The sequence below is a fragment of the Anser anser genome (genome assembly GCF_964211835.1).
Source record: "Anser anser genome assembly, chromosome: 16".
Taxonomy (NCBI): Eukaryota; Metazoa; Chordata; class Aves; order Anseriformes; family Anatidae; genus Anser; species Anser anser.
Genome location: NC_139737.1, coordinates 7,978,754 through 8,004,353, shown reverse-complemented (window position 1 = coordinate 8,004,353; position 25,600 = coordinate 7,978,754). Strand labels below are relative to the sequence as shown.

At 46.4% G+C, this 25,600-nt stretch overlaps 1 protein-coding gene across 4 annotated transcripts; it reads right to left on the bottom strand.

Annotated features, from left to right (window-relative positions):
- Positions 1-8,018: 8,018 nt before the first annotated feature.
- SALL4 (spalt like transcription factor 4) lies at positions 8,019-22,797 on the bottom strand. Of its 4 annotated transcripts, XM_083801245.1 has the most exons (5): positions 22,591-22,797; positions 12,047-14,578; positions 11,129-11,436; positions 10,056-10,154; positions 8,019-8,582 (listed from the first exon to the last, which is right to left on the bottom strand). In XM_083801245.1, exons 1-5 carry the CDS (start codon positions 22,658-22,660, stop codon positions 8,577-8,579), a joined length of 3,015 nt encoding a protein of 1,004 aa, XP_083657371.1. In that variant the 5' UTR covers positions 22,661-22,797; the 3' UTR covers positions 8,019-8,576. The 4 variants fall into 4 exon arrangements, with proteins under 4 accessions (XP_083657371.1, XP_083657368.1, XP_083657370.1 ...); XM_083801242.1 differs by having other exon boundaries at positions 8,019-10,154; positions 22,591-22,730; XM_083801244.1 differs by lacking the exon at positions 22,591-22,797 and adding an exon at positions 21,930-22,453 and having other exon boundaries at positions 8,019-10,154.
- Positions 22,798-25,600: the final 2,803 nt, after the last annotated feature.

Below are 25,600 nucleotides of genomic sequence, written 5' to 3'. Positions count from 1 at the left end.
AATGATAGAATCCACTTCAAATGATAATGTAATAAAGGGAGCAACTGCAGCACCTAAACAGGATGTTTTATGTAACCAAAACTGTCACGAATGTTATCACCATTGCCACAAAACCACTGGCCCAATGCTGTGACTGGCTGAAATGATAACCATAGCCTCAAGCCTTTAGTCTCAGTCTGTATAATAAATAAAACTTCTCAAATATCAGTGTTGCTTGTTCTGAAGTTGCACTGAATTTTAATGTTGCCAGCATTCTTTTTTAGCACCACATTTTGGCCCTTGACACCTGTGTGATACAGGACAGAAATGAATGCCATCGCTCCTTTACGTGGAGTAGATAAAGGGATGCACAGCCAGGTTTACACGTACCTGCATAATCGGCTAGTATGAATGTGGCAAACTGTGCCAGAAATCAGGCAATTGTGATTGTGCAGTCTGCAGACTTGCTCCCACAGCACCTCAGGATTCAAACAAGCTTTCAGAGCCTTCCTTGCGGGCACTCTCATTTGCTGCCCTGTGTTGTAATGTGTTTGATTTTAGTTAGAAAATCACAGTGAACAATCCAGACTAGCCTGTAGCACAGTGGACTAAACCCACTCCTTGATATATTTCTTCTGTAGCATTAGCCTTGCTATAGAGATTTTGCATCAGATCTCACCATTCATGGCAGGTATGTGCTCCCCTGATTCCCAAACCTTTCATTTGCCTGTTGAGAAGGAATGCCCAAAGGAAAGCCTCCAGTCTAACTTCTCAAGGCTTGTTAAATCAAGTGAAATAAAGCCTATTTTGGTTTCTCTGATGACACTGGCTTATTCAGTTGATGCTCTATTTTTGCAAGCAGAGAATTTGACAACTGCTAACTAAAAGAAGCTAATTTGTTTTTCATATTTTAAATCATTATCTATGATTTGCTAACTTTTTTTTTCCCCAGGTGATTAAATGAAGACCACAGCAAGCAGGTGTTTTTTTTTTTTTCCCTGCATTCTTTGTCGTAGAGCCAAATCTGGAGCATTTGGTCTCCTCTGGGTCTGTCCTGTAGGCAGAGTTTATCTAATAGTGCCGGTGTTTTTGTCACTGCACATTACAGACCCTGTTTCAAAAGCAGAAATTAGAATGTCCAAGGTTGAGCCCCCATTTGTAATGCAAAGGGCTGTACAAAACTGCCAGGTGGTTGATTAGAATGATTTAGCATCTTTTCCCAGAGCAGGCAGTGCAAGCACACTTGTTTTGCAAGTGGGATTATATTTTATGCCCTGAATAGTCATGAGTCTCTTGTGGTCTGCCATTCAAGTCTGTGAAGACAAGTGAAAGTTCAGTCTGGCAAAGAACAGCCTGCGTACATGACTGGCTGCCCACCGATGCCTGGATCATAAAAGGAATAAAGTTAAGATAACCTGATCATTTCAGTCCCCTTTCCTAACAGCAAATGCAAACCAAGCGCTGAGAAATCAATATAATTTGTATTAAAAATTATTTTACACAAATACTTTAGATTCCAAATGCTTTGAACCACCTGTACATTGAGAAAAATCAAGCAAGCCCTTACTGTAGTGCTTCTCCGTTTTTGGAAGAGAGCCTTCCTGCCTCATCCCTTTGCCCTTCTCCCCCACTTCTCCATTACCCCGTCACATAGCACTGCCACCTCCTCTTCCTCGCGACTCTGCATCTGCTGCCTGTGACCCCAGCTGCTCACCCGCAGGTGATGCCTTCACCGAGTGTTTCGCCAGTCCTCACGTCTAGCTAGGTCTCTACCCTCCACCGATTAAAGAACATGTGAATAATAAGCTCTTACAGGGTGGTGCCTAAATTCCTCCAAGGAGCAAGCCCTAGTGCCAGTTCCCCACTCTCACCGTGGATGTTAGCTTGGGCGGCACATTTACAGATTGTACTCACTACCTACTTAGCACAATATGCCATAGATTTTATTCAATTTTGGTTACATTACTAAATAGATGATGGAGTCTTTTATGCATAGGACTCCTGTGTTTTCACCTGATGAACCCTGTAAAAGGTCACAATAATAGTATTCTACTTGACCTTTTATATGCTGGAAGAGCAATACAGATTTGGGACTATATTAGCTTTTGCTTATTTTGTTTATTGCTTCCCTACCCACACCCCCACCCAAGTATCAAATTATAGGTAATTCTGACATCTAAGGAGATGGCTCATGTGTAACTGGTTGCACAAAATGCCAATGATTCCACAGGCAACTCAAATTGTGACACTATGCTTTGTACCTATTATTACCTGTTTCACAACTGCATGTTTTACAAATACCAGGATGCGCCTCCTGAGTCTGAAAACATAACCGAGTGCAGATGATATTTTCAGCTTCGTTTCGGTGCTGTGCATGCAGTGGCAGCATTTGCAAGGCAGGCAGGAGTGCAGGAGCAGGGACCCGGTTGCCAGGGATTTGCAAACTTGCCAGCGTGTAGAAGCTGTGCAGCAGGCAGCCCGTACGCTGCGTGCCTTCCCCATGCTACCGATTCACAGATGAGAAGGAAACAGGCAGCTTCGGTGAGGTGAAACGTCACCCTTGCGAGGCAGCACTGGGACAGACGCGGGCTATTGCCTTCACTCAAAACAAGAGCAAACATGCAGGAACTGCCTGCTTCTGGGGGGCACCGGCTGCACACGCACACCGTCATTGCCAGGAAGGAGCGTTTCTGTAAGAGAAATGCAAACGTGAACAGGGATGCCAAAGCAGGAATCATTAGCAATATGGTATCCGTGTACATGTGCCCTAAGCCTACATGAGATGCATTCATCTTTTAAATTTATCTGTCAAGCGTCTGAACTCAGACAAGACTACTGCAATTAATTGGCAAGTTAAACACTACCAGATTATAATGCACTGTTAACACCTGCATCTCTGATCTGCACGGATGGCTTTGATATTATTTTTTCTTTTGACAAGTGGGCGATAGCGGATATCCTTTAAGCCTATATTTAATGAAGGCCTCCATAAATCCATCAACACTTGCTAAGGGAAACTACAATAAAGCTCATACTGCCATAGGCTCTGTTATCGAGGGAACATTTGGCATTCTCATAATGAAGCTGCAGAGCAGATACTTTTCATGTTGAGCTGAGGAAGTGCAGTATTTGTATAGGATCTTTTTCTTCCCTGCACAATTATATGTTGTAGATCAAGAGGAAAACCCCTCAGTACCTAATTTTCAAAACAAGAATATTGTCAAACAGCCATTCACCCAGGATGGCTGTTGAATATCAGAAACAAAGAAAGAAAAAGGTGCTGATTGTTAGAAAAATAAACACACATTTCATTTTGTTAGCTCTTGAAATGATTTTAGTATTAGCTTTATCTGTTTTATAAGCTCTCACCATACTGATTTTTATTTGTTACACATCCTGTGGGTGTGATTAAAAAAAAAAAAAAGGTAAAGCTTTAAACTGAGAATAAATCAATATTTGTTTTACATTTTATGTTTGAAAATTTTATGAAAATTATGTACCTGAAGTGGTTATTATGTCAGTTTGAAAGAACTGATAAGAAGAACAGAGGAATTGATCATGAGGAAATTTTCCAAATCTGGACATCACGAGCTGAGAACATGTACAGAGATTCAGGTACCTCAAACCTGCAAATCATTTGAATGTCTGCTTAAGAACCTAAGAAATCAATCTGGCTTCCCTGAAACAACTAGTGTGGCCAAAAAAAATTATACATTTGGTATTCTGAACATACAGACTGTGTAGGGACATTATTTTTTCTGAAGCAAATTTGCAAAGCCCCAGGAGTGTAAGGGGCTGTTAAGCCAATTCAGTTAACTTGATTAAAAAGCGTCCTCTGTCATCATGTCCGTGGGATTGCAAAGCCATTGAGGATCTGGGAAGATAATATCCATGAAAGGTTTCTGGATAGATAGATTCTGCCTTACTGCACTAAGAATGCAAGTTATTTGTCAGGCAGCTATCAGCCCCATGCATTCCTCCTGCACCACCTTTCTGTTCACCACGCACCACATTTTGTGCAGCTGGCCCTCAGCTTCCCATAGTTTCATAAACCAGGTGCTTTGACTTTTGGTCAGCTCACAGCATTGATTTCATTTTGAAAGCTCAAATGAGCTGACTGAAGTATAGACAAATGGCTGAGACCAGCTGTAATAAAAATGCTCTCTTATTTATGCTCTGCATCGTATTTGCCCTTAAATCTATCTAAGCAAAAGCATAGAATCATCTTTACACAACAGTTACCAGTTTTCCAAAAAGGCTTTTTTTGTGTTGTTCAGTGTGTCTAGCTCAGCCAGACTGGGAGGGAATACAGAAGCATCCCGACACACCGCCAGCACTCCCTGTGGTATATACCTACCGAAGCCAGCCCCTGGCATCTGCAAGCAGCCGAGGAACATCTCCCTGAAGGCAGGCAGGCAGGCTTCAGCTTGCTCCCTTTCCCTCCTCCAGCAGTCCCTGGGCGAGCATCAGTTTGACAGCAAACTTTCAACAAAGATGGTTTTCACGCTTCCAAGTGCACAGAAGCAGTGACTGTGCTCCCTGTTCAGAGACACAAACACTGCCTGGGTGCGTTTATATTCCTCGCCCTGCTTGAGGCTGTGGTCTTTAGGTTTCACCCATTCTCCCCTTTTGCTTTTGTAGTTCTAGGTATTGTGTTGACGTCACAGACAGTACCCCTGATTTTCCCTCACATATTTATATTCTACATTGGGAAAAAAAAAAGGTGTTTTCTAAGCAGAGTGACTTTCCAAGTTCCTCTGGCTATTTGAATGAGGAAGGACTGCAACAACCTCTAAAGACAAAAAGTGCATGAGGTGACAGGAATTTTCATTACTTATAAGGATCCTTCCTTAATACATAAAATAGTCAGCTCAATGTATGTAATAGGCAATATATGTAACAGTCACGGTAGTGCTCCTCACACAGTGGTTTCAAATGGGTACTTTTAATTATATAAAATACCGCTAGGTGCTCTGAGTTTTACTTCGTTTGTTTTTCAGTTTTCTTTAGAGAGATGCTTCTATACAAGCTTTTAATAATGTCTGGATTTTGCCTAAACAAAGTATTGGAAAATAAGGCACACAGTGAAATCCACCTGTTCTCATTCTGAATTGAGACATTTTCTGCACAAAGTAATTTAATCAAATAAGTTAAGCTTTGGGCTGCAAGATGTGACAGCCAGAGAGGCTAATAAAGAACTGTGAAAGCAGAAGGATGCTGCATTGGACTGGCTGGGATGGCCAGCACATAATTCAGTTAAAATAGGCTTTAAAAAGCATGCTTTCCAATAAATCAGCATCTGTCAGACACCTTCTGAAGTAGCAGTGGCATTAACAGAAGTCAGAATGCTACCAAAAAATACTACCCTTTATAGCAATTAACTAAAAGTTCGGAAAATAGAAAACACAACAACAAAACAGATTATATTATAACATGCAGGAGTGTGGAATTGATGGTTCCATTTTCTGCTTCCGAGTTATGTTTCCTGTCCTGCTGGGTGTGCAGTAAGAGACACTTTTCTAGGTCAGTGATGAATGTGAGATGGAGCCAAACGTGAGTCCAGCGCTCGCCCACGCAGCACCAAAGCAGAGCACTCACGGCAAGCAGGGAGGCTGCAGGCAGCACACACAGGAGCCCTCGGAGCCCAACACAAGAGACTGAGAAAGCCTCAGCACTGGAGCAGGAATTGGATCACAAACACTAACAAAGCCTCCTACCTAAATTGTTATTTCACTAACACAGGACGTTGTTTTTCCTAATTCCAAATGTACTACAAACTCTGCAATAAGAACAATGGTTTTCAACAGGAAAACATTACAAATGAATGCAATACCCATCCCCTTTCCTTCATTTCAGCTTCTCTGCCCTCCCAGTGGCTCAAGCACCTCAGCCTCTGTGGATCCAAGCTCCTCGGCCATTCCTACTTTGCTCCAGGTTGTACTTACAAGCCCTGAGAAGGCTCCTGCCTCCCCACTGCCAGCTGCTGGATCAGCTGTCGCTGAGGTCAGCCTGGAGAGCCACTTATTTACATGGTTTAAAGACAACCTTGCCCCTTGAAGCACACACTGACTTTTTGGAAACTTTTGGACAAAAGGGATAGGTCAAGGGAAACATTTCTCTAGAGGAATAGAGCCCATACATTACAAACCTAGTGCACTTCAGTTCTTTTAAATCAATGCAACCTACAAGTTCAAATTTAACCTTTTAAATAAGCCAATTTTACCTTAGCTCATGTGCATAAGTATGCTGCTTTCAACAGCACAGCCAAATCCTCTATGCAATGAGCTAAGCAAGCACTAACAAACAAGAACAGGAGAATCCTTCAGGCAAGAAGAGAGGCTGATGAGCAGAGACAGTACACATACCGTGCTCGGTCTGCTCTAACACCAGTGTGGCTTTATTAGCTTCAGTAAACTTGTCCCTCATTTACAACAACATAATGAAGAAAAGAATCAGCTGTCTATTTTAATTGTGAAGTGTTGCTTTAAAGCATTCCCACTTGCCAGTGGGTGAGCTCCAGCATGCTGAGTGGTTAGCATTGGTTCAGCTCTCGCGGGCAGGACAGCAGTTAACTCCCAGCCCTGTGTGCTCCAGAAACGCAGCCTCTGGTGCCACCACATACAGCAGAATTACCCCAAACACTCTGTTGCACCAACTGCTTTCTGCATGGTGACAGTCATCAGAAAGGTCCCAGCCCTTCTTCAGGTCCTGTGATAAGAGCCAGGGCAAGTGCTCCAGCCCCGAGCACCTTTGTCACCCAGCTGTGAGATCCAGCTGCAGGCACAACAAGAGCTCCATACCATGGCCTGAAGGGTAAATCCCCACAGAAGTGCCTGCCAGGCCTCCTTGTTCATTCTCACAGCCATCCGCCTGGCTGCAGCAGGTCCCAGCCACATCCACCCTAAACCCTGGGCAACCACAGGCTAGGGAGAACTATTTGCCAAAACTCTTGCCCTGGTTTCTCAACAAAGTACCGCATTAGTTCATCTAGAGCAGAGCTTATGCTTTAACTCCTTCCCACTCATTTCCCACCTGTTCACCAATATAATTAAAGACAGCAGAGATCCAAATACACATTCTTATAGCGGGTAATGCAAAGACAGTCAGAGCCCCCATTGCGGTAAAGCTGCAATGACAGCTTGCTGTCATGGGACATGCTCAGAAGCTGCATTGAACAAGAGACCCCACGTCAGGATCTATGTGAATGAGTACATAGCCAAAGCTACTACAGGGCAAAGCCCCAAGATGGCAGCTTGGGTTGTCTTCCTCCTAGCACAGCTGTTTTCTCCTGCTACTGTCATATTTCCATGGCATCATGACACCACTTTGTATCAAGCCTTTATTAGAAGCCAGCCTTGTTAATACAGCCTCTAGTGAAGTGAGCCCCCCCCCCTTCACACTACCCCTGGTTGGCCCCTGCTAGAAATCAATTTCCCTGTTAGTTCACAGTCAGACTTGCCCTACTAGTCCCATAAACCCACCGCCTCCTCTTTCACACCATATTGCTCCCAGTGTGGCTGAAATCAGCCCTAAATGTGGTGCCCAGCCCAAGGTGCTTGAACAACCAGGCAGAACTGTAGCATCAGCTCTGGCCACAAGCTCATAAAGGCACCCAGAGCACCACTGCTCCTTGTGCTTGACCACAGTACCTGTGCTAGTACTAATGTGCGTGGAGTACAGTTTATTTTTACTCATCACCACTGAAAGACCTCTTGCTATAATCCTCAAGCAGTGGTTCAGGCTGTAATCACCTAGTTTCCCTGAGCTGAAAAAGGTCATTTTCTCTTGCCCCCAACTATTTTGTCTTCTGGATCTGTAGACCATTTGTATGTTTTATGTTTTCTACCTTCCTGCACACCTACTACCCTGTATTGTCACCTTTAACTGAACCCCAATATTCTTAAATAGTTGATCTAGGACTGCAAGTAACAAACAAAAAAGCACAACCCAGGATGATGAATTTGAATAGTCACGGGACTGTGACAGGTTGCCACATACCAAACTTGCTCTTCAGGAGACAAATGCATTACCAGAAAGAGTGTGAAAAAGCCATCCCAAAATTTATTCTCAAAATGTCAACAGAAACGCATCAGTAGATACTCAAAACTACAGAGTTCTTAAAAGTCATACATTCACAATGCAGAAAACTTGACAATTGGGATGCCTTTTGCATGTTCTATGTAACAATATCCATCTTACAGTGTAAACAGGTACTGGTATGTTCTTACTTACAAGTCCAGCAGGAAAGGCACAACTCGGCATACAGAGATCATAAGCAAGAATCAGGTGCAACAACATTACACAAACTTTTGGTAATCTGCATTTTTGGGGCCTTCCACAACAGAGACTGGACTTGATTTCCTGCAGTCAGAAGACTTCTTTCCATTGTTCAGTCCTTCCATACCAAATGCTCAGTTTCCAGTCTGGTTTAGATCCTACTACACAGTTCCAGCAGACGTTAGAGGAATAGTGAAAGGTCAGTCCAGTAAGTCTTCAGGTGCTTCCACTAATACATCAGGTTTTGGTTTCAGATAGTGCATGGAAGCATCTGCTTGAATCTCAGTTCATTACAGTGGTCATTAATAGAAAAATAGACACTACATCTACAAAAGGAAAAAAATGAGGTAGATAACTTAGAATCCAGATGACCATCCCAGCAACCTTCATACAATACACATGGATCATTAATTACCATTTTGGCAGAATGCAAGTTCACAGACCACCAAGAAACTTAATGACCAGAGTAGGAATGCCATCCAAAAAACCCACAAAACATTTAACCTAAGCATGAATACTTCATATTTAAATACAGGTTTACACAGACTGATCTTCTAAATTACCCAAATTAAAAAAAAAAAATGAAGTCTCTTGCTAAGGAAACCAGTTCCCATGCCTAATTGCAACAGTCACCTGAGATTCCTTGCAGAGCTTTTAGACCTGACTTCCCAAGGCAAGTCTTCCCTTTCAAGAGAGGAAAAAAAAGTATATACATACCCACCCATGTTTGTTTGGGGCTCTTGGTATTGAAATAAAACATCTAGAAAAAACTGCACATCTTTGGAAGTAGGAGTTTTGGCACTACACTTGGAGGACTGTCCTAGTAGTAGTATTAAATAAGCAGCAGTCAACAATACAGAGAATCAATTCCTTAGAAGCAGTGATTAAAGAAAAACAGCAACTTCCTTTCATAGAACTTCTGAGGCAAAAAGGAATTAAAAAAAAGACTTTGTAGTTCTTATACCCATTATAGTAAAAAGTACATTCAGAAACCACACAGAGCCAAAAATCCAAACAGAAAAACTACTTCTAAGAGGGTGGCAGACATTCTAGGATATTTACCCGCATTAATAGTTTTCATTTCTCATCAGTAAATATAAGCTTTTCCATCAACAGTAGGTTGTTTCCACTCTATTCAAAACCCCCAAGTATTTCACTCTAAACAAAGAGGTAAATATTCTAACCTTTGGAATTTCAAGTTGTAGAAACTTCTGTAAGGCTGTACACATTAAAGTCACATGTAAGAACTACTTTGCAAGACCCGCATCTTTCCAAATAGAAGGAAATCCTATTCTTTATTATTTACTATTTGCAAAGCAATATCATGATTGTACTCTGGGCAACTCTTACAAAGACAACCATAAAATCATTTGCACGTCAATAGGAAAATAGGAGGCTGAAGTGGAATCTCTTAAAAATATATGTTTGTGTATATATATCTTTGTTCTTTCTGTACGTCAACTTCACTAGAGTTTTTAGCTAACAGCAATTTTGTTCTCCTCCATGAAATGAGGGAACTGATGTTTTGGCACATTGTCTGCAGCAGCACCACTGGCCTTCTCCGTATCAGAACCAGTCCCAGACTGGGTCCCATCTATTTTGGAAACTGTAGCAGTATTTATTGCCGAACCACCCCCAATGGTGACTGGAAGGGTAGGTAAGCCACCGCTCTGGATCACTGAGATCTCGTTAGTCTTCATTGCTATGCCATTGCTGAGTACCGCTGCATACTGATTCCATACTGTGGGGTCAATGCTCACTGAAGGAGGCATTATATCCTTTGGAAACATTTCAGATACCTTCTTGGGATCATTCCCCAGCAGAGCCATGGGGTTATCAATTGAAAGCCTTCTTCCCCGCCTGGCAGAGTTATTCCACATGTGAGTTCCTACATGGACCTTTCAGAGGGGGGGAAACAAGTAAAGAGAATTGTTAACACTGCAGTTCTTTTATGACAAACCCAAGTTCTACTTTGCTTGCAGCTAAGCTGCTCAGAAGATAAGTATACTCAGTGTGCACTCAGGTCAGTATTTAGGCTGGTTAGTTCTTGTATTTGTCCTCATCCTTCCATGTGTAAGAGAGCCATTCGTGAGCCTTATATCACCACGGCTCTTCAGAGTTTACTACTGAAATATTTGGAGGACTGGTTTCTTACACTTACTTTAAATGACATTGGCATTCTAACCACCCAAAAAGAGCCACACTTGCTGTGAACAGACTGCACTGAAAAAAAACATACTAGTTGATGAAAAAAATCACCAAGTAATTTGAAAGAAGCATTACACCTAGACTAAAAGCTTCAGTGCCACAATTGCTCACAAACTGTAAAGCTGGAAGTCCTCCCTCCCCATCAGCTTTTATGCAAGAAAACTGAAGAGCTTTAAAGGGTTTCTCATGGGAACAGAAAAGCCACTGTGTGAGAGGGAGCTGCAAGTCAGAGCAAATAGATTAATCTGACAATAAAGTTAGAGAAGTACTGCAAGTCTGTCTTGTCCTGCATGATGTTCCAAACCATGCAGTGAAGTGCATGTATTCTGTAAACATCATTCTGTAGCATTTAAACTACAAAATGACTGTCTTGACATCTCCAAATCCAAACAGAAATCAAGTAATTGGCTCAGTAAAGGCTAAACCTCCCCTATTATCAAGAAAGGAAAAGAAATCAAGGACAGCAGCAGACTTCTGCACAGTTAAGCAAGCCAGCTGTCTGAACAAACTCAGGAAGGGGACAGAAGTCAAAGATGACCATCTGAAGAACTAAAAGAAATATCTAGGTTGTCCCCAAAGGCAGGACAAACATTAGCAATAGTCTTTTCCACTCCAGTAAGACTTTCCCCAACAAAAGGGAATCACAACCCAAGAGATGGCTTACCTTCAGGTTTCCTTTCGTTGTAAAGGCTCTCCCACAGATGGTGCAGGCAAATGGCTTCTCACCGGTATGGGTCCGTTCGTGAATCTGCAGGGCGCTGGCAGAGGAGAAGTTCTTCCCACACGTAGTGCAGATGTGCTGTTTGGCTGGACGGCAGAATTTTGGTCGTGGCACGAGGAGAGGGGCAACACCAGGGGAGAGAGCTGGTGGGCCAATGAAATGGCTAGTGCTAATGGGACGCTCGCTCGGCATTTCCATTTTTATGAGGGCTGGCGGGGCCCTAACAAAAGCAGCTGGAATACTAGTTCGACCTGGAGAGAAAGAACAGATAGATAACACTTATCTCATCTCCTGTGGCCAAGCTTAAATCTGGCTGAGATACCGAAGTCCTCGCCTTTGGAGTCACCACACCTGAGCAGCACACTTGCTGAGCCCTGTAAAGCCGTGCAGTAGGGTTGCTACTAGGCCCAGGAAGACATTGACTTATCCCTGTTTTTGTTAGTGAGCTTAAGAGTTAAGAAGCCTCACTTTCTGATCAAATATAGGTCTTTCAGTGGTAAAGAGCTCAAACCCCCACAAAACATTGCAGCAACATGCCACACTCAGGTTAAATTATTTTCCAGGAAACACCAATGTGTATCTTTAGAGAGCTATAGGGAGGTATCAGGCAAGTCCATGAAAGGCAGTAAGTGCATAGCCCCTGTCTACTTTTAGTACCTCTGTACTCCCCCTTGCAGGAGAGGACAGCACTTAAGTCTTTTAATTTTGAGTCTGAGTCACAAAAACTCTCCAGGGCATGCACTCCTTTGCTAACAGAGAAGGAATAGGGGAAAATCAAGGTGGTTTTGGCTCCTGTTGATCCTTTTAGAGAAAGATTTCCTCCAGTCCTACTCCCCCACCCCAGCATCTCAAATTACTCACCATATTCTCCATTTGCAAAGTGTAAGCCAGGTTCTTCTTTAATGACCTTCCGACCAATATTGCCGTAAGTTAAATCCAAAGCAACAACTCCTTCCATTTCTCCTGAAGCATTTTCAGGACCCTCAGATTTATTTCCCGTGCCTGCATCTTCCTGACTGTTGAAGCTAGGTGACTTCGACCTCACACTCTCAGCTTGGCTGTTGGCTGGGGACAGAGCCTGGAGCGATGCAGACTCAGAGGCAGCAGGGCTCCTGCCGTTCTGGTAATCCGGATCTCCTGCCACAGAAGATGAATCGTTTGTCATGCCATCGCTTTCTGCCGAGCCATTGTCGCTGGACTTCAAGCTGCTTTGCCGTTGCAAGTTCAAAGTAGAGCTGACAATCTTCATTTGATTCTCCAGTGCTGCAATACCAGAGAAGCCAGATGCCGTGGCTGGTGATTCTGATTGTGCATCGTATGGAGTAGGAGGTTTTGAGGAACTCCTAGGGCCATCCTGAGACTCCAGGTCCTCTTCCATCTCTATGTTCTCCACGTTCTCATCTGGGCGGCTGACGTCTCCGTTCTTCTCAGCTACAGCAGGATCCACATCAGTGTTGTCAGAGGTGTTTTCGGGCATGGGTGTATTAGGTATCTGTCCCCCCATATGCATGCGGATGTGCTGCTGCAGCACAACTGCGTTTGTAAACTTCTTCTGGCAAATAGGACACGAATGTTGCATCTTCAGAGGAGTATTGGCTCGGTGGACACCATAGTGAGTTTTAAGGTTCCCTTTAGTGGAGAAGGCACGACCACAGATCTTACACTTGAACGGCCTCTCTCCAGTGTGAGTACGATAATGCATTTTGAGTGAGCTTTGACAGCTCAGCACTCTGTGACAGATCAGACACTCATTGGGGTCAGCAGTGGATTTGTCGATGTTTTCAACCAGCTGCTGAAGCTTCGATGTTTCAGAGCCTTGCTCGTTGGACCCACCCGCGTGGAAGATGCTCCCGCTACAGGCAGCTTGTGGTGAACTCAAGCTCTGCTCTGTTCCCGATTCGTGACCGACCGCCCCTGATGAGGAAGAGCCACCTTCGCTTTCTGGAGAAGGCCTTGACTGCAGGTCACCAGAGAACGTACCGGGCAGGGACTCCTTAATGCCTGCTAGGTTGGAGACATTCTGAGGTGCGCTGGTCGCCGCAGAGGTAGGCAGGGTTGTTAGGAGAGGTTTGCTATCCACGATTAGGTTGGACTCATCCAGTGGCACAGACATCCCATAGGGGATTCCGCTGCTAGTGGGAACATTGTCCAGGTGCTCAGGAACCGGGTACGGATTCATCTTTATGTGGGGATATTTGTCTTTGTGACGCTGAAAATGCACTTTAAGGTTTCCTTTGGTTGTAAAGCGGTTGCCACAAATGTTACACTTGTAGGGTCTCTCACCGGTGTGGGAACGGAGGTGAATCTGCAGAGCACTGTCATTGCCAAAGACCTTGCCACAGAATTTACACTTGTGTTTGAAGAACGGCTCTTCTGCATTCGATTTGCTTTCAGACACGCAAATATTGGGAGGTTTCCCCTTCACCCTCTTTGAGGAATCTATTACAGAAGAAACAGCCGAAAGTGGATTTTGGAAGATGACGGAGTGGGAGGATTGAGGTAGCAAAGGATTCGGGAACCGAGAAATAGAGCCGGGGAAGCTTCTGCTTGCCTCCGGCTTCAAGGGGAAGGAGGAGGAAAGCCCGGCAGCCAGCGAGCCAGCGGCCGCAATGCCAGTGTTAGAATGAGGTAGTTTTCCTTGCTTCAAGGATTCCAGTGATAGGCTCTGGCTTCCAGCTTTTTGTCCGATTAAAGCAACAGCAGCCGACAGCTGCTGAGACATGTGAGCACCCAGAGCTTTCAGCGGATCAGCAGCAGCAGCTATAGAAGGATGCAGGGCATGGGGAGCCATCATGGCAATCTGAATGCGAATTTGCTCCGTCAGCTGGATTTGCTGGAGCTGCTGCTGCTGCAAACACACGAGCTGCTCCAGGATCATCGGAATAGCATTAAAACTGGCTGCTGAAGAAGAGATGGCATCGGAGGTACGTTGGTTCACAGCCACTTTAGTGCCACGTATCGTCTGCAAAGTCACATTAGTGTTTGGTACTTTAGATTTTGGTAGATAGCTTAGCCCAGGAGTCGCAGGCGCAGCAGGGGGTTCTATTTTAAGGTACATTCCTCCTACTGATTCGGCATCCATTTTTCCTTCTCTCTTTTCCGTAGAGCCAGTGCAGCCCTTTGCCTGAGTGTCCTTGCGTGTCCTGCTATCCATTCGGTCGGTTGGGAAGCTCCCTACAGAAGCTTCAGAGAAGCTTTCAGGAGGTACTGCTCCCTCACTGTCATTCATGATTAGGACAGGTGGATTTTTAGTGCAATTTTTCTTATGCTCAAGGAATTCAGAGAGATCAAAGAATTCTGCACAGCATTTCTCACAGATTTTAGTTTCCTCTGTTCGGCACCTTTTGGAACTCATTTCACCATCTCCGTCACCTGGGACGTCTTGTGGACTCCCTTAAAATAAAAAAAAGTCACATCATTATTAGCTCAATTTAGACTGACTTCACCAGAATTTCAAGTTAAGATACAAGGCACTTTTCAAGTGCCAAAAATCAAGTTTGCAGATTGATCTGAAGTCCTATGCTGTTTTGCTACCAGTTCACTGGCAGCCCAAGGAAATCTACACGGCAGTTCTGTTTTCCATGAAAACAATAAGAAAAGTCTCACAAGGCTTGAGGGAAAGAAGTTTGTTGCAAATCCCTTTTACATCCCTTAAATCCCCTTTTCTACCTTTACAGGTAGAAATGAAACAGTGGAGCAAATCAGCTAGTTCCTGCAATACAGCTAAATGGAACATGACCCAAGCAAGACAGAAGGCATCATTACATAGGAAAAACCTGATTCTCATAAGCTTAGTTTGTGTTTTTTTTTTTTTTTTTTTTTTTTTAACATCAGCTCAGAATTCATAGTTAACAGTCTCAGAAACTCATATATGGTTGTTAACACAAGAACTTCAAGCGCAGTTCTTAATCATACACTGATACATTAAATGACATTCACTCCTCCGTTATGGAGGTAATTGCTCCCAAAGAGGGCTGACAGAAACAAAATTCAAGTCCAATATTAGCTTTGAAACACTTCAAAAGCCAACTTGCATGAAAATAATCCTCTACAAAGTCACAGCAGTAAAGAAAAGATGATTAACTTACAAGAATCCCACACGCAGGAATAAGCTTATGTTGATACTGACAATTACTAGCGAGCCAAGCAGTAGGCCCTGCTTGCAACACTCACAAAGCAGTTCCGGACACGGTAAGGATGCTGGATTTAGGTGTGTTTGTAACTTGCCCCCCCTTTTAGGGAGGGGGAAGGAGAGCAAAGCCAGCCTGCAAGTCCACTCCTGCCCTCCCTCTGCCAGTGCCCCACCGACTGAGCACAACTTGCATGCGGACACGCAGAAAACATGATTCAGGGAAACACCAGAATGGGAAGAGAGGTTAAGAGAAATTCTAAACCAAAACAGGATGTTTTTGCTCAATCTAGCTATCTTTCAAACAAACTCACACTGAGCTCGAAGCGGGTGGGTGTTTGGGAGCGTGCAGGGGGTAAAGCCTGAGGCCCGTACAGCTGAGGGGAGAGCACGGAGGACCTCGGATAATTCATGGCCCACACTAGGTGAAGCGTCCTGTAACTCTCAGTAATTGGTCCCATTTTAATGGGTGTCAAGGGTGCAGTAACCAAGTGCCTCACTGCCCCTGCTCGCCTCCCACACACGGAGGCATCAGGGGCACTCTGCAGGCCTCAGTCACAACAGAAAATTTGTACGACGGGGCCTCATATTTGGGGCCTGCACCTCCAGTAGTTCACCCCCGGGCTCAGCTCCGATTCCACGCTGCTAGCCCACACTGTCTCAAAAATGGAACCAAAGACTCTGCAAGCACAGGAGCTATTTGCGGCTTTCATTTTAAAGGTGTAACTGAACCACACATCTGATACATGTGTATATCCTGTACATGGCAGGGCGGAGGGCGAGCATGTCCAAGCAACAACCTGAGCACGTTCACTTACTGTTTCAGGGAAGCGTAATCTCTGTGGGGGAGGATATTGTAAACTTTGACATTTGTAAGGGTAACGAGAGTATTACATATTTTATATAGATGGATAGATATAGCGAACTAATCAAAACTTTAACTGCTTAATGTGTTGAGTGGTGGAAAGTACACGTTAAAGTTTTCTTTTAAAAAAATAGATCAACTACAAAACACAAATAGAGGCCCCTTATGCTACAGTCTGCAGAGCAGTAAATCCAAATCTGTACGTATATAACTCTTAACCACAAATTTCAAGGTTACAAGTCAAAGTCGCCTTTGAATGAGGAGAAGAGACGTTCTTGGTACGTTTGTGATCATAACCATTTGGATCACTCATATCCAAACAGTCCTACAGGGAGACTGAAACACTTTTTCCCCTCCCTCCTTCAGCCCAAACAACCCTCATAGATGAAGGTAATGAGAAGAAAAGCGTGGTTTTTGCATACATTTCCCACTCCAAATATTAAATTGATGCCTCTGAAGTTAATTTAACTACGGACAAAATCTACTCTGCTGACTATTTAAGTACAAGAAGTACATGATGCAGAACTTTGTCAATAAATAGGGTCGACTGAGGTCAAGACTGAACGTTTTTAAACTCCCATCTTTGCAGAAGTGCGAGCAGATAAAATGGGAAAGAAAGTACTAGACAGTGGAAAAAAAGACAAGAAGTTTCCATAAGAATGTTGCACACTGACTCCAGGTCTTTACTTGACTATTTTCACAACTATTCCCATCCAACAGGTACTTTACAGACCACAGCCTAAAACACCAAAACGTCTTTTCCAAATTCTTTAAGGTTTTAACTTTCCCTGTGTTGCACAGTAACATTAGGTTTTACTTTAGAAAACACAAAGCTTTCTTCCAGTCTCTCATCTGTGAGCACACGCATTTCACACTGCGGTTTGCACCTCTGTGGTGGCAATGCAAAATGCTTCAAGTGGAACAGAAACGGCTGCATGAAAGACTATAGCCCACCCCAAGGATAACTATGGACATACATATATATATATATATATATATGGATGGATAACTATGGATTCCAGGATAACTATGTCTAGACAAGTCCTCAAATTTTAACTGCTTCAAAACACATGATCGTTATTTATCCCTTTCCATTGGGAGTACCTTATTTTTCCACTGATAAGACCATATTAAATTCAAAGCCCTTTCCTCCCCCTCCACATAACAGTCCACCTTCCCCATTTTTGTAACACTGAGGAGCTCCAGAAGTGGCCTTTTTGGTTTTATAAATGAGCTGCCACCTCAGAGGGCATCTGCAGTAAGCTGCAGGTACCTGTGTTGGGAAAGCAGCCTGCCTGCAGCCACCAGCGCTGTCACTGTCACATTTTCGTTTCCAGTTCCCCTGTTTGACAGTAAGACACGAAGGGAGGACTCCAAACGAATTCAATTCCCAGCTTGTAGTGACTTGCTGCATGACAAGCAGGGAAGCATTATGCCTTATTTTCCCTTCCACCTCAGCAAAACTGAGCATAACGCTTCCCCTATCTACAACATTTTGTTTTTAAAAGACATAGTCAGTAGGAACAAGGTGCTTGCTTATTGTGCCGTAGCTGTAATAACAAAACAGCAATTGACTGTTTCTTTACAAAACCCATCTCTATAAACTCTTCATCTCAATTTATCATAGAATATCCAAGTTGGAAGGGACCCACAAGGATCATCAAGTCCTTTGGGGACCACTCCCCCCCCCCCCAAAAAAAAAAAAAAACACGAGGCCATGCGTCTGAGAGTGTTGTCCCAGTGCTTCTTGAACTCCAGCAGGCTCGGTGCTGTGATCACTGCCCTGGGAAGCCTGTTCCAGTCCACCCAGCCCTGCAGGAGTGCTAGGCAGCCAGCAGAGCACCCCACTCACCCCAGCTACCACACACGGGTGTAGTGGGCTTAACCCCAGGCTACCTCCCTGCCCAGAAGCCTCCCTGTGCATCTGCTGGCAGCTCAGCCCAAATACTGTAAGAGCACTGGTGGAGGAGCGAGAGCCCTGCCAGAACAATTGCTTGTGCACTCAAGTTAACCCTCTCCAAAGACTTCCCAGGGATAGGACTTTTTTTTTTTTTTTATCTCCCCACCCCCGAATTTCAGGAATGTTATCTCTCAGCATCTAGTTATCCAATAAGTTAGAAGAATGCAGTAAACCCAGCAGGGGGGTTAGATTGAATCACTGGCAAATGGATGGAAAAAATCCACTATTGTGTAGGACAAGGCGGTCATCGACAAGGAGGGCTGATAAAATCCACACAGCTCGAATTAATTTTTTTTGAGGGAATGAGTAAAAGAGAGAAGTAAGTCTTATCTGGTTTGATTTGATTTCAAAAGGGTGCTGCTGGTCTACCACTCATCTGAGCAATTAGCGACCTAATTTTTTTCTACTGTGAGAAGATTATTTCACCTGAATGAGGAGGAAAAGCTATTTTTTGTCTTTTTCCCTTTTTTAATAGTTCAATACCTCTGGTGAGTTTACTTTTTCCCCCCACAGACTAGGGTTGATCAATTTCTAATGCTTTACTGTAACCACGCACTTCCACCTGAGTATTATTTTGTGAAGGATCAGTAAGCACCCACTGCAGCCCCAGCTCTGCCATCAGCTCCCCGGTCCCCTCAGGCACGGTGCTTCCCGAATTTCCCCCCTCCCCTGTTCCCAGCTGAAAACGTAGGGCATTTCAAGAACGTTAAACTGTCCAAAATTTCCCTTCTTCCCCTACTCCACTTCAAGTTTTAGCCATAACCAAGAAACACTTGTTTGAGTTAGCAAATACGTGGCTGGCAAGTTACAGAATTATTCCAGAGGCCTCGATGGTTTGCATCCTGAATTTATCTCAGCACTTTTCCACCCAAGGACACGCTGTGCTGCCCCTAACCATTAGGGCTTCCCGTGTTTTCAGGTTTTGTCCAGGCTCTAGCAACATCTCATTACCTACCTCCCGGGTCGCCCATCTGAGCTCTGCTCACCCACCTACCCAAGAGGAACACCCGGACAGAGGAACAGAGGACAGAATAATGGTGCACAGCCCCACGTGAGCGAGCAGCCCTAAAACCCCGAGGAAACCTCCAGGCGAGCAGCACTGCCCCCAGCCCCGGGCACAGCCTCCAGTACAAGCCCCCAGCCCCGCTCCACGTTCCGACGAGGTTTCAAAGGGCTTTAAACCCCCAAATTCCTGGACAACCCCCTTGTAAGTGTCCGCGGGCTACCTGCCGGGGCACCACCGCGGCCCCAGCGGCGGGGCCGGCCGGCGGGGGGCACTCCCGTCCCGTCCCGTCCCGCACCGCACGGGGCCGCGGCCTCCCCCCGGGACCCCCGGCTCAGCCTCCCCGGGGCTCAGCCTCTCCCGCCGCGCACCCACCTGAGCTCCGCATCCCCGAGCGTCACCCCCCCCTTCTTGGGGCTTCTACGGAAAAGTGTGTGTGTGGGGGGGGTCCTCCAGAGGCTGCGGGCAGCCGAGCAGCCTCCCCCCCGGAGGCAGCGGTATAGGCCGCCCTCGGCCCTACCTGCTCGGCGGCGGAGCCTCCGCGGCTCTCGGTCCTCCCAGCGGCGCGGCCGCAGCTGGAAGCAGGGCGGCCCCGGAGCACACTTAACACTAGTACAGTGTTTAAGACCCGGCTAAACGGCGCAAACCCCGCTGCCAAGGTCAATTGCATGAGAGTCCTAATTGTGAGCCTGACATCAACTTACCACCCACGGCAAGCGGGAGGAGGCAAAGGTTAGAGCAGCAGCTCTGTCAAAACGTCACATGCCGCCGAGCCCAGCCGGGCTCCGGCACTACAACCACTCTAATGTTTCACTTACGTAAAAGGAAAAACAAGAGGGCATCGCCCACCCCCGGGCACCCTCACCCTTCACACCGCTCCTGGGTCCCCCTGTCCCGGCCCGGCCCGTGCCTGTCCCGCTCCCAGCCCGGCCAGCGGGCGACCTCCGAGAAATAATAATAATAATAATTAATAAAAATCAGAGCAGCACTACCGAGCAACTTCGCTCTCCTCCTCGCTCAACACCTCCCTCGCAGCATCAACACGGCTCGACCTGGGATTGGAATAAAGGGGATCTCCAATTTTTTTGCCCGGAAAAAAAGTTGCCGGTTCATACTGTATTTTTAAGAACGAACCTGATTTTTTTTTTTTTTAACGGCAGCAGTCCAGCACAATGGGCATTTTCAAGCCCTTTGTGAAAATGCTAATTTTCGCTGTGTAGTATTATTCTCCGGTGACCACCTGCTGATTTTTTGACCTGTTAATCGATCCTCAGGTTAGCAGAAACCGTTTCTCAACGCGCCGCATTGTTCGCAGAGGTGGGTCCCAAATCGCTTTGTACAAAAATTAAGAAAAAAAAAAAAAAGGAGCACTTGCGAAGAAGGAGATAAGGGCTTGATTTTATTATTACGGTTGTGTATATACCCGATAATGTCCCAGACAAATCCCCGGGGTATTTCGACTTTGTTATGCAGCTTCATCACTTGGTATTTACGGACACACCTGGAGCGGGGAAGACGGGGCCGGGCAGGGAGATTTGCGGGCGATAAGAGCCGCGGGTGTCGCAGCCGCGAGGTGGCTCTCCGAGAGCGGCCACCGACAGCGGGGGTGGCACCGGGGGGCCCCGCACCGGCCCCGGGGGGCTCCCGGTAGCGCCGCTCCCCTCGCGGCGACCACCGCGACCTCCAAAAGGAGCCCCCTACCTCCACCCCCCGGCCCATGCAATCACTGCTCCGGCTCCCGGAGAACGGGGGGGGGGAGGGGGGAGTAATTTTCATCGAGGGTTTTGTTGTTAAAAAAGAGAAAAAAATAAATAAAAAAGCCCCCCCACCAAGCGCACAGCAGCTGCCCAGAAGAGCGGTGCGGAGCGACCCTCCGTCCCCTCCCCGCACGCCCCCCCGCCCCAAGCGGGCCGCATCAGGAGTTATTAACCCTTTTGTTTCAGCGCAGCCCCGGAGGTGCCTTTCCAGCAGTGGGCAGAGATTTACATGTGGAAACATCACCTCCATCCCCCAACCTAACCATATGCACAAAGGAAAACAGTCATGCATTAAACATGGGATTTATTGCCTTCTGGCCAGCTTGCCGATTCTTAAGTCACCATTAACCGGACCCAACAATCGCACATTTCGAATCAAAGAAGAGAGGGGGGAGGAGGAAAAAAAAAAAAAAAACCAACAGCCCGAACCTCCTGCGGTTTGGGAATCAGCAGCTCCTGGAACGTGCGCTGGTATCGATCAACTCCAGGGACGGAAAAACCCCACACGAAACCAGCCCTTTAAAAAGGCAGAAACCCCCCAAAAGTTCGGGGGGGGGACACCTACAGAAGCGCTCGGGCTGCTAACACCCAGCCTCCCCTTCCCCACCCGCGACGCGCCCCGCACGCTCCCCCTGGGGGTCGCAGCGGCTCCGGGGGCCGAGCAGCCTCCCCCCGCGGGGAAGTGCCCCAGGAACTTGCCCCCCCCCGCCACAAGGGTGTTAACAGAGGGGTGAGAGCCCCTGCCCGAGCCCAGGGTGCCGGGACGATGCTGCGGGGCACGGCGGCCCCGACCCTTCCCCGCTCCCGTGGGGGACGGGGGCGAACAACCGCCCCCCTCCACCTTTTCCCCTGCACGCCCACCCAGGGCTCCGGGATAATTTTGAGTTCAAATCGAGACTTTTCCTCTTCCCTTCGCAAGGCAGAGGGCTGCGAGCTCCCCGAAAAGGAGGCACCGTGATTTGCGGGAGCACAAAGCCCCCCCCCCGCCACCCAAATACAAAGCGCTCGCGCACACCCCACATCAGCTCACCGGAGTTATTTTAGGAAGTCGGAAATCAAAGATGGCTGGAGGTCAAGCTACAAAAGGTCCAGGGCGATTGTGATCTCCAACAAAAATAGTCCGAACGCTTTTTTTTTTTTTCCGAAAAACCCCACAAAAAAAATCTTCGTAGAACTACCGAGAAAGTCTTAAATAGAGAAATCGGGGAAACCTAGCTCGAGTCATTTCCTACCCCTGAGAAGACGGTTCGCAATTCCTTCCTCTTTCCCCCCTTAACCCCCCCCCCAAAAAAAAAAAAATCCTTTCCGCCCCAGGCGGGGTTTGGGGTTCGCCCCCCATGGGGCTGCGCCCCGAGCGCGCACCCCACGCGGGGACCCGCGCGAGTTCCGCGGGACCGGGGTGCCCCCGTGGGGGGGTTCGGGGAGGGGGGGGGACATTGGGGGACCCCTCGGGCAGCGCTGCAGGGCAGCCCCAAGTCGACCCCCCTGGGGAAACACCGAGACCCCCCAGCCCCGCGGAACAACTCCAGAGATGTAAGCGCCCTAAAAAGCCAACGGGGACCCTGTGGGAGCCCGGGGGGGGGGGGGGGGGTGAAACACGAGGGTTGAAAAATTCCCCCCCCACACCAAGAGCCCCTCTGCCTCCTCCGTGCATCAGCGGAGCTGGGGGGCGCCGGGGCTGCGCGCCTTACCACTTGCAGCATCTGGGGGCTGCTCCTCGGAGTTGATGTGCTGGGGCTTCGCCTGCTTCCGTCGCGACATGGTGCACCAGCATCGGGAGCAAAATAGTAGCAATTATTTTTCCTCTTCACAACAAATTCCTAGAGTTGGGAAATTACCCCCATTGGGCGGAATGCGCATGTCAGAGTAATTATGATTATCAATAATGCATTGCGATTTATCATGGGTCCCTGACAGCTGATTGGCCTGAGTCCAAGGGCTCACAGATTATTCAAATAAGGTCCATTGATCAGGGCGCAGCGGGGCACGCTGGGCGATGTAGTCCCGGCACGGCTCGGCCCGGCCCGGCCCGGCCCGGCCGACAAAGGCGTGCGTCCTGCCGGGGGCCGGGGCAGCCCCCCCGGGCTGCGGGCAAGGGGCAGGATCCGGCCCCCCGAGTAAACAAGCGAGCCGGCGGGCTGCCGAGGGACAATACCTTTGTTATCTCACCTGCGCTTTTTATATTGTACTTCGGGAGATTTGGGGTTTCTCCCTAAAGCGAGCAGAAACCCGGGACAATGCTAATCCCAAAGCGGGAGATAAGGTGGGAAAGGAAAGAGCCCCGATTGTCCGGGGGAGGCGAAGCCGGGCTCCCGACGTGGCGAGTTAAGGGGCTTTACAGGCGGCTCCGGCCGGCGTTTGTGCAAAATCTGCTTTTAAGTCTCACTTTCCGGGAAGCCGACAAAATTGAGCCGACAGTATTTTGAAAAGCAAATAAAAACGTTGGTCATGGAAAAGATTCACGCGAAAAAAAAAACAAACTTGAAGCAAGTGAAAAAACTGCGCTTTGAAAGTGGCCACGGGAGCCAAGTTGGTTGGGTCATTTCCATTTTGTCCGATTCCACGTAAAAATGCCCGATTAGTGCTCCCCACGAGGGCCGCCTGGGTGGCCCCTGGCGTTTGGTGGCATGCTGGAGGCACAGTCCCCGTGGCTCCCTCGGCTTGCTGCACCCCGCTTTGCTGAGCCTCAGATTTACTTCACTGCAAAGCCCCAGAGAGTTACAGAGCGGTCACCTCCACCCCTCCGAGCCCCACTGAAGGCAGCTGGACATTGCACAAGCAAAAGTGTGAGGCTCCTTAAGCATTTGGAGATGCGGATTGCAAAATCTGTGGGGGAGACTTGATTTCTTTTGTTTTCCTACTGAATCCCCTCCAGGGATTTTTCGGTGAGATATTGGGTTGGCTGAGAGGTGATTTTGTGTTGAATTCAGATTTAGGTTCAAAGTCGGACTCGACATGCACTTGCCAGTGCGTTCACATTTTGCTAGGGTCTGTGCCTCAGTTTCCCTCTTGTAAAATGAGGATGGCATTTCCGCAGCTGCAGAGCTGTTGTGAGGGCAAACATCCACGCATGGATCTATAGATTATTGTGTGCGTGTGTCAGGAGGGTGATTTAGGGTGGAAAACCTGAATCTGGGTAGACAGCACGAAGGTTGGGAGGAAACAATAGTATGTAACGAGGCCACGCAACTGCCACAGACACAATTGCACAATACTGCAGTCTCATTTTACTGGTAAATTCACCAGCATTTTTAACTTTAAAAAACCTGCGTTTTGTACATTTATTATATCCTAAAGTTTGCGTTTGTGAACACAGTTATGCCAAGTGCCCGTGGTATAGTTCAGGTTTGACTTTTTTTTGTGATGCTTCAGGAGGGGGGAGCTGTAGTTTGTACATGACAGCCATGAAAAGATCTTAACGTCGTAGAGCAAGGTAAACAGTGCATCATGATCTCATTAGTTATATATCCTCTTGGGGTTTTGTTGTGTTTTTATAGTGTCTCTTAAGGGGGTCTATTTAGCTAAGGATAATACAAATCTTAGAAAAATTCTTGCAGAGCAGAAGGTATCGCCCTCCTCCTTGGACAATTATTGAACGTGGAGGTCAGGGGACAAATTTTGTTTTTCAGGCCACTTTTCTTGCCATTTCCTCTGCAAGCAAATCATTGTCTCACAAACCCCTACTCTTGTTGGGGTACTCTGAATGGACATGTTCCATCAGAAACTTTGCATTTACTAATATAAAATAGAAGAGATTAACAGGTATTTGAAATCACTCTGACCATTTTTATCTGGTGATTACTCCACCCTGTTTCCCAAAGAGCTTCTATATATTTGTTTGTTTAACCAGCAGTTTGAAATGCTCTTTGTTTCCAAAGTGTGTCCTCAGGAAATAGACTGTTAAACAAGATTGATAGCAATTGATCCACAGATAGGTATTTACATTGATGAATTTTCTCCTTTTACACTTGATATGCTCAATATAACCAACAGATTTTCATTTATTACACATAATGCTGCCAGCCCACACCAGCGAATTTATTAAACATGCTGTTTTATGTATCAAGATGAGACAGACAGCCCTGTACAGTAGATCCATATTTAAAATAAGCGTTTCATGTGGAGAATTTGTACTGAATTTAAAAGAATATATTATATGAAATCAATGGAAGTTTTGGTATTGATTTCAGAGTACTGGGATTTCAGTTGGTATGACTCTATCACACTGAGAGCAGAAGGCGTGTTGGAAAGCATTAACATGAAAAATAAAAAAGCAATACACATTGCTGTATTTAAGGCTGGGAAGACAGCAAAAGTAGGAGAAAGCACAACTGACTGGAAAATATAGGAAGAGGGGAAATGTGACCAAAAAAACTTTTCTCAGAAGGCACCTCCAGCTAGCAGCGATTATAAATAGGCTGTGCTGCATGATTACATCATATGCAAAAGGCATGTTACTTGACTTTAGCACGATCATATGGATTAGCATGATTACAGCTTCTGGATTTGAAAAATAGCAGGCTTCCTTTTCTGGCTTGACATTTATTTATTTTTTTAAGAAAAGTCCAGAGGAACTCTGGGCTTCTACCACCAACAGAGCTGAGGCATCATTCGTGATAGGCATACTTCCAACAGCAGCCCAGCCCCACCCTCGAGGCTGATAAAAGGAAGCTTTTTTAATGCTGTGCATTATGAGCACGT

What these genes read in the sequence shown, in the direction of transcription:
- SALL4 (XM_083801242.1), bottom strand. Translation starts at nt 22,660, where the DNA reads ATGTCGCGACGGAAGCAGGCGAAGCCCCAGCACATCAACTCCGAGGAG. An exon ending in GCCCCCAGATGCTGCAAGTG is followed by an intron (nt 14,579 to 22,590) that starts GTAAGGCGCGCA and finishes TTTTATTTTAAG; the next exon opens with GGAGTCCACAAGACGTCCCA. An exon ending in CTTTGCAAATGGAGAATATG is followed by an intron (nt 11,437 to 12,046) that starts GTGAGTAATTTG and finishes CTTTCTCTCCAG; the next exon opens with GTCGAACTAGTATTCCAGCT.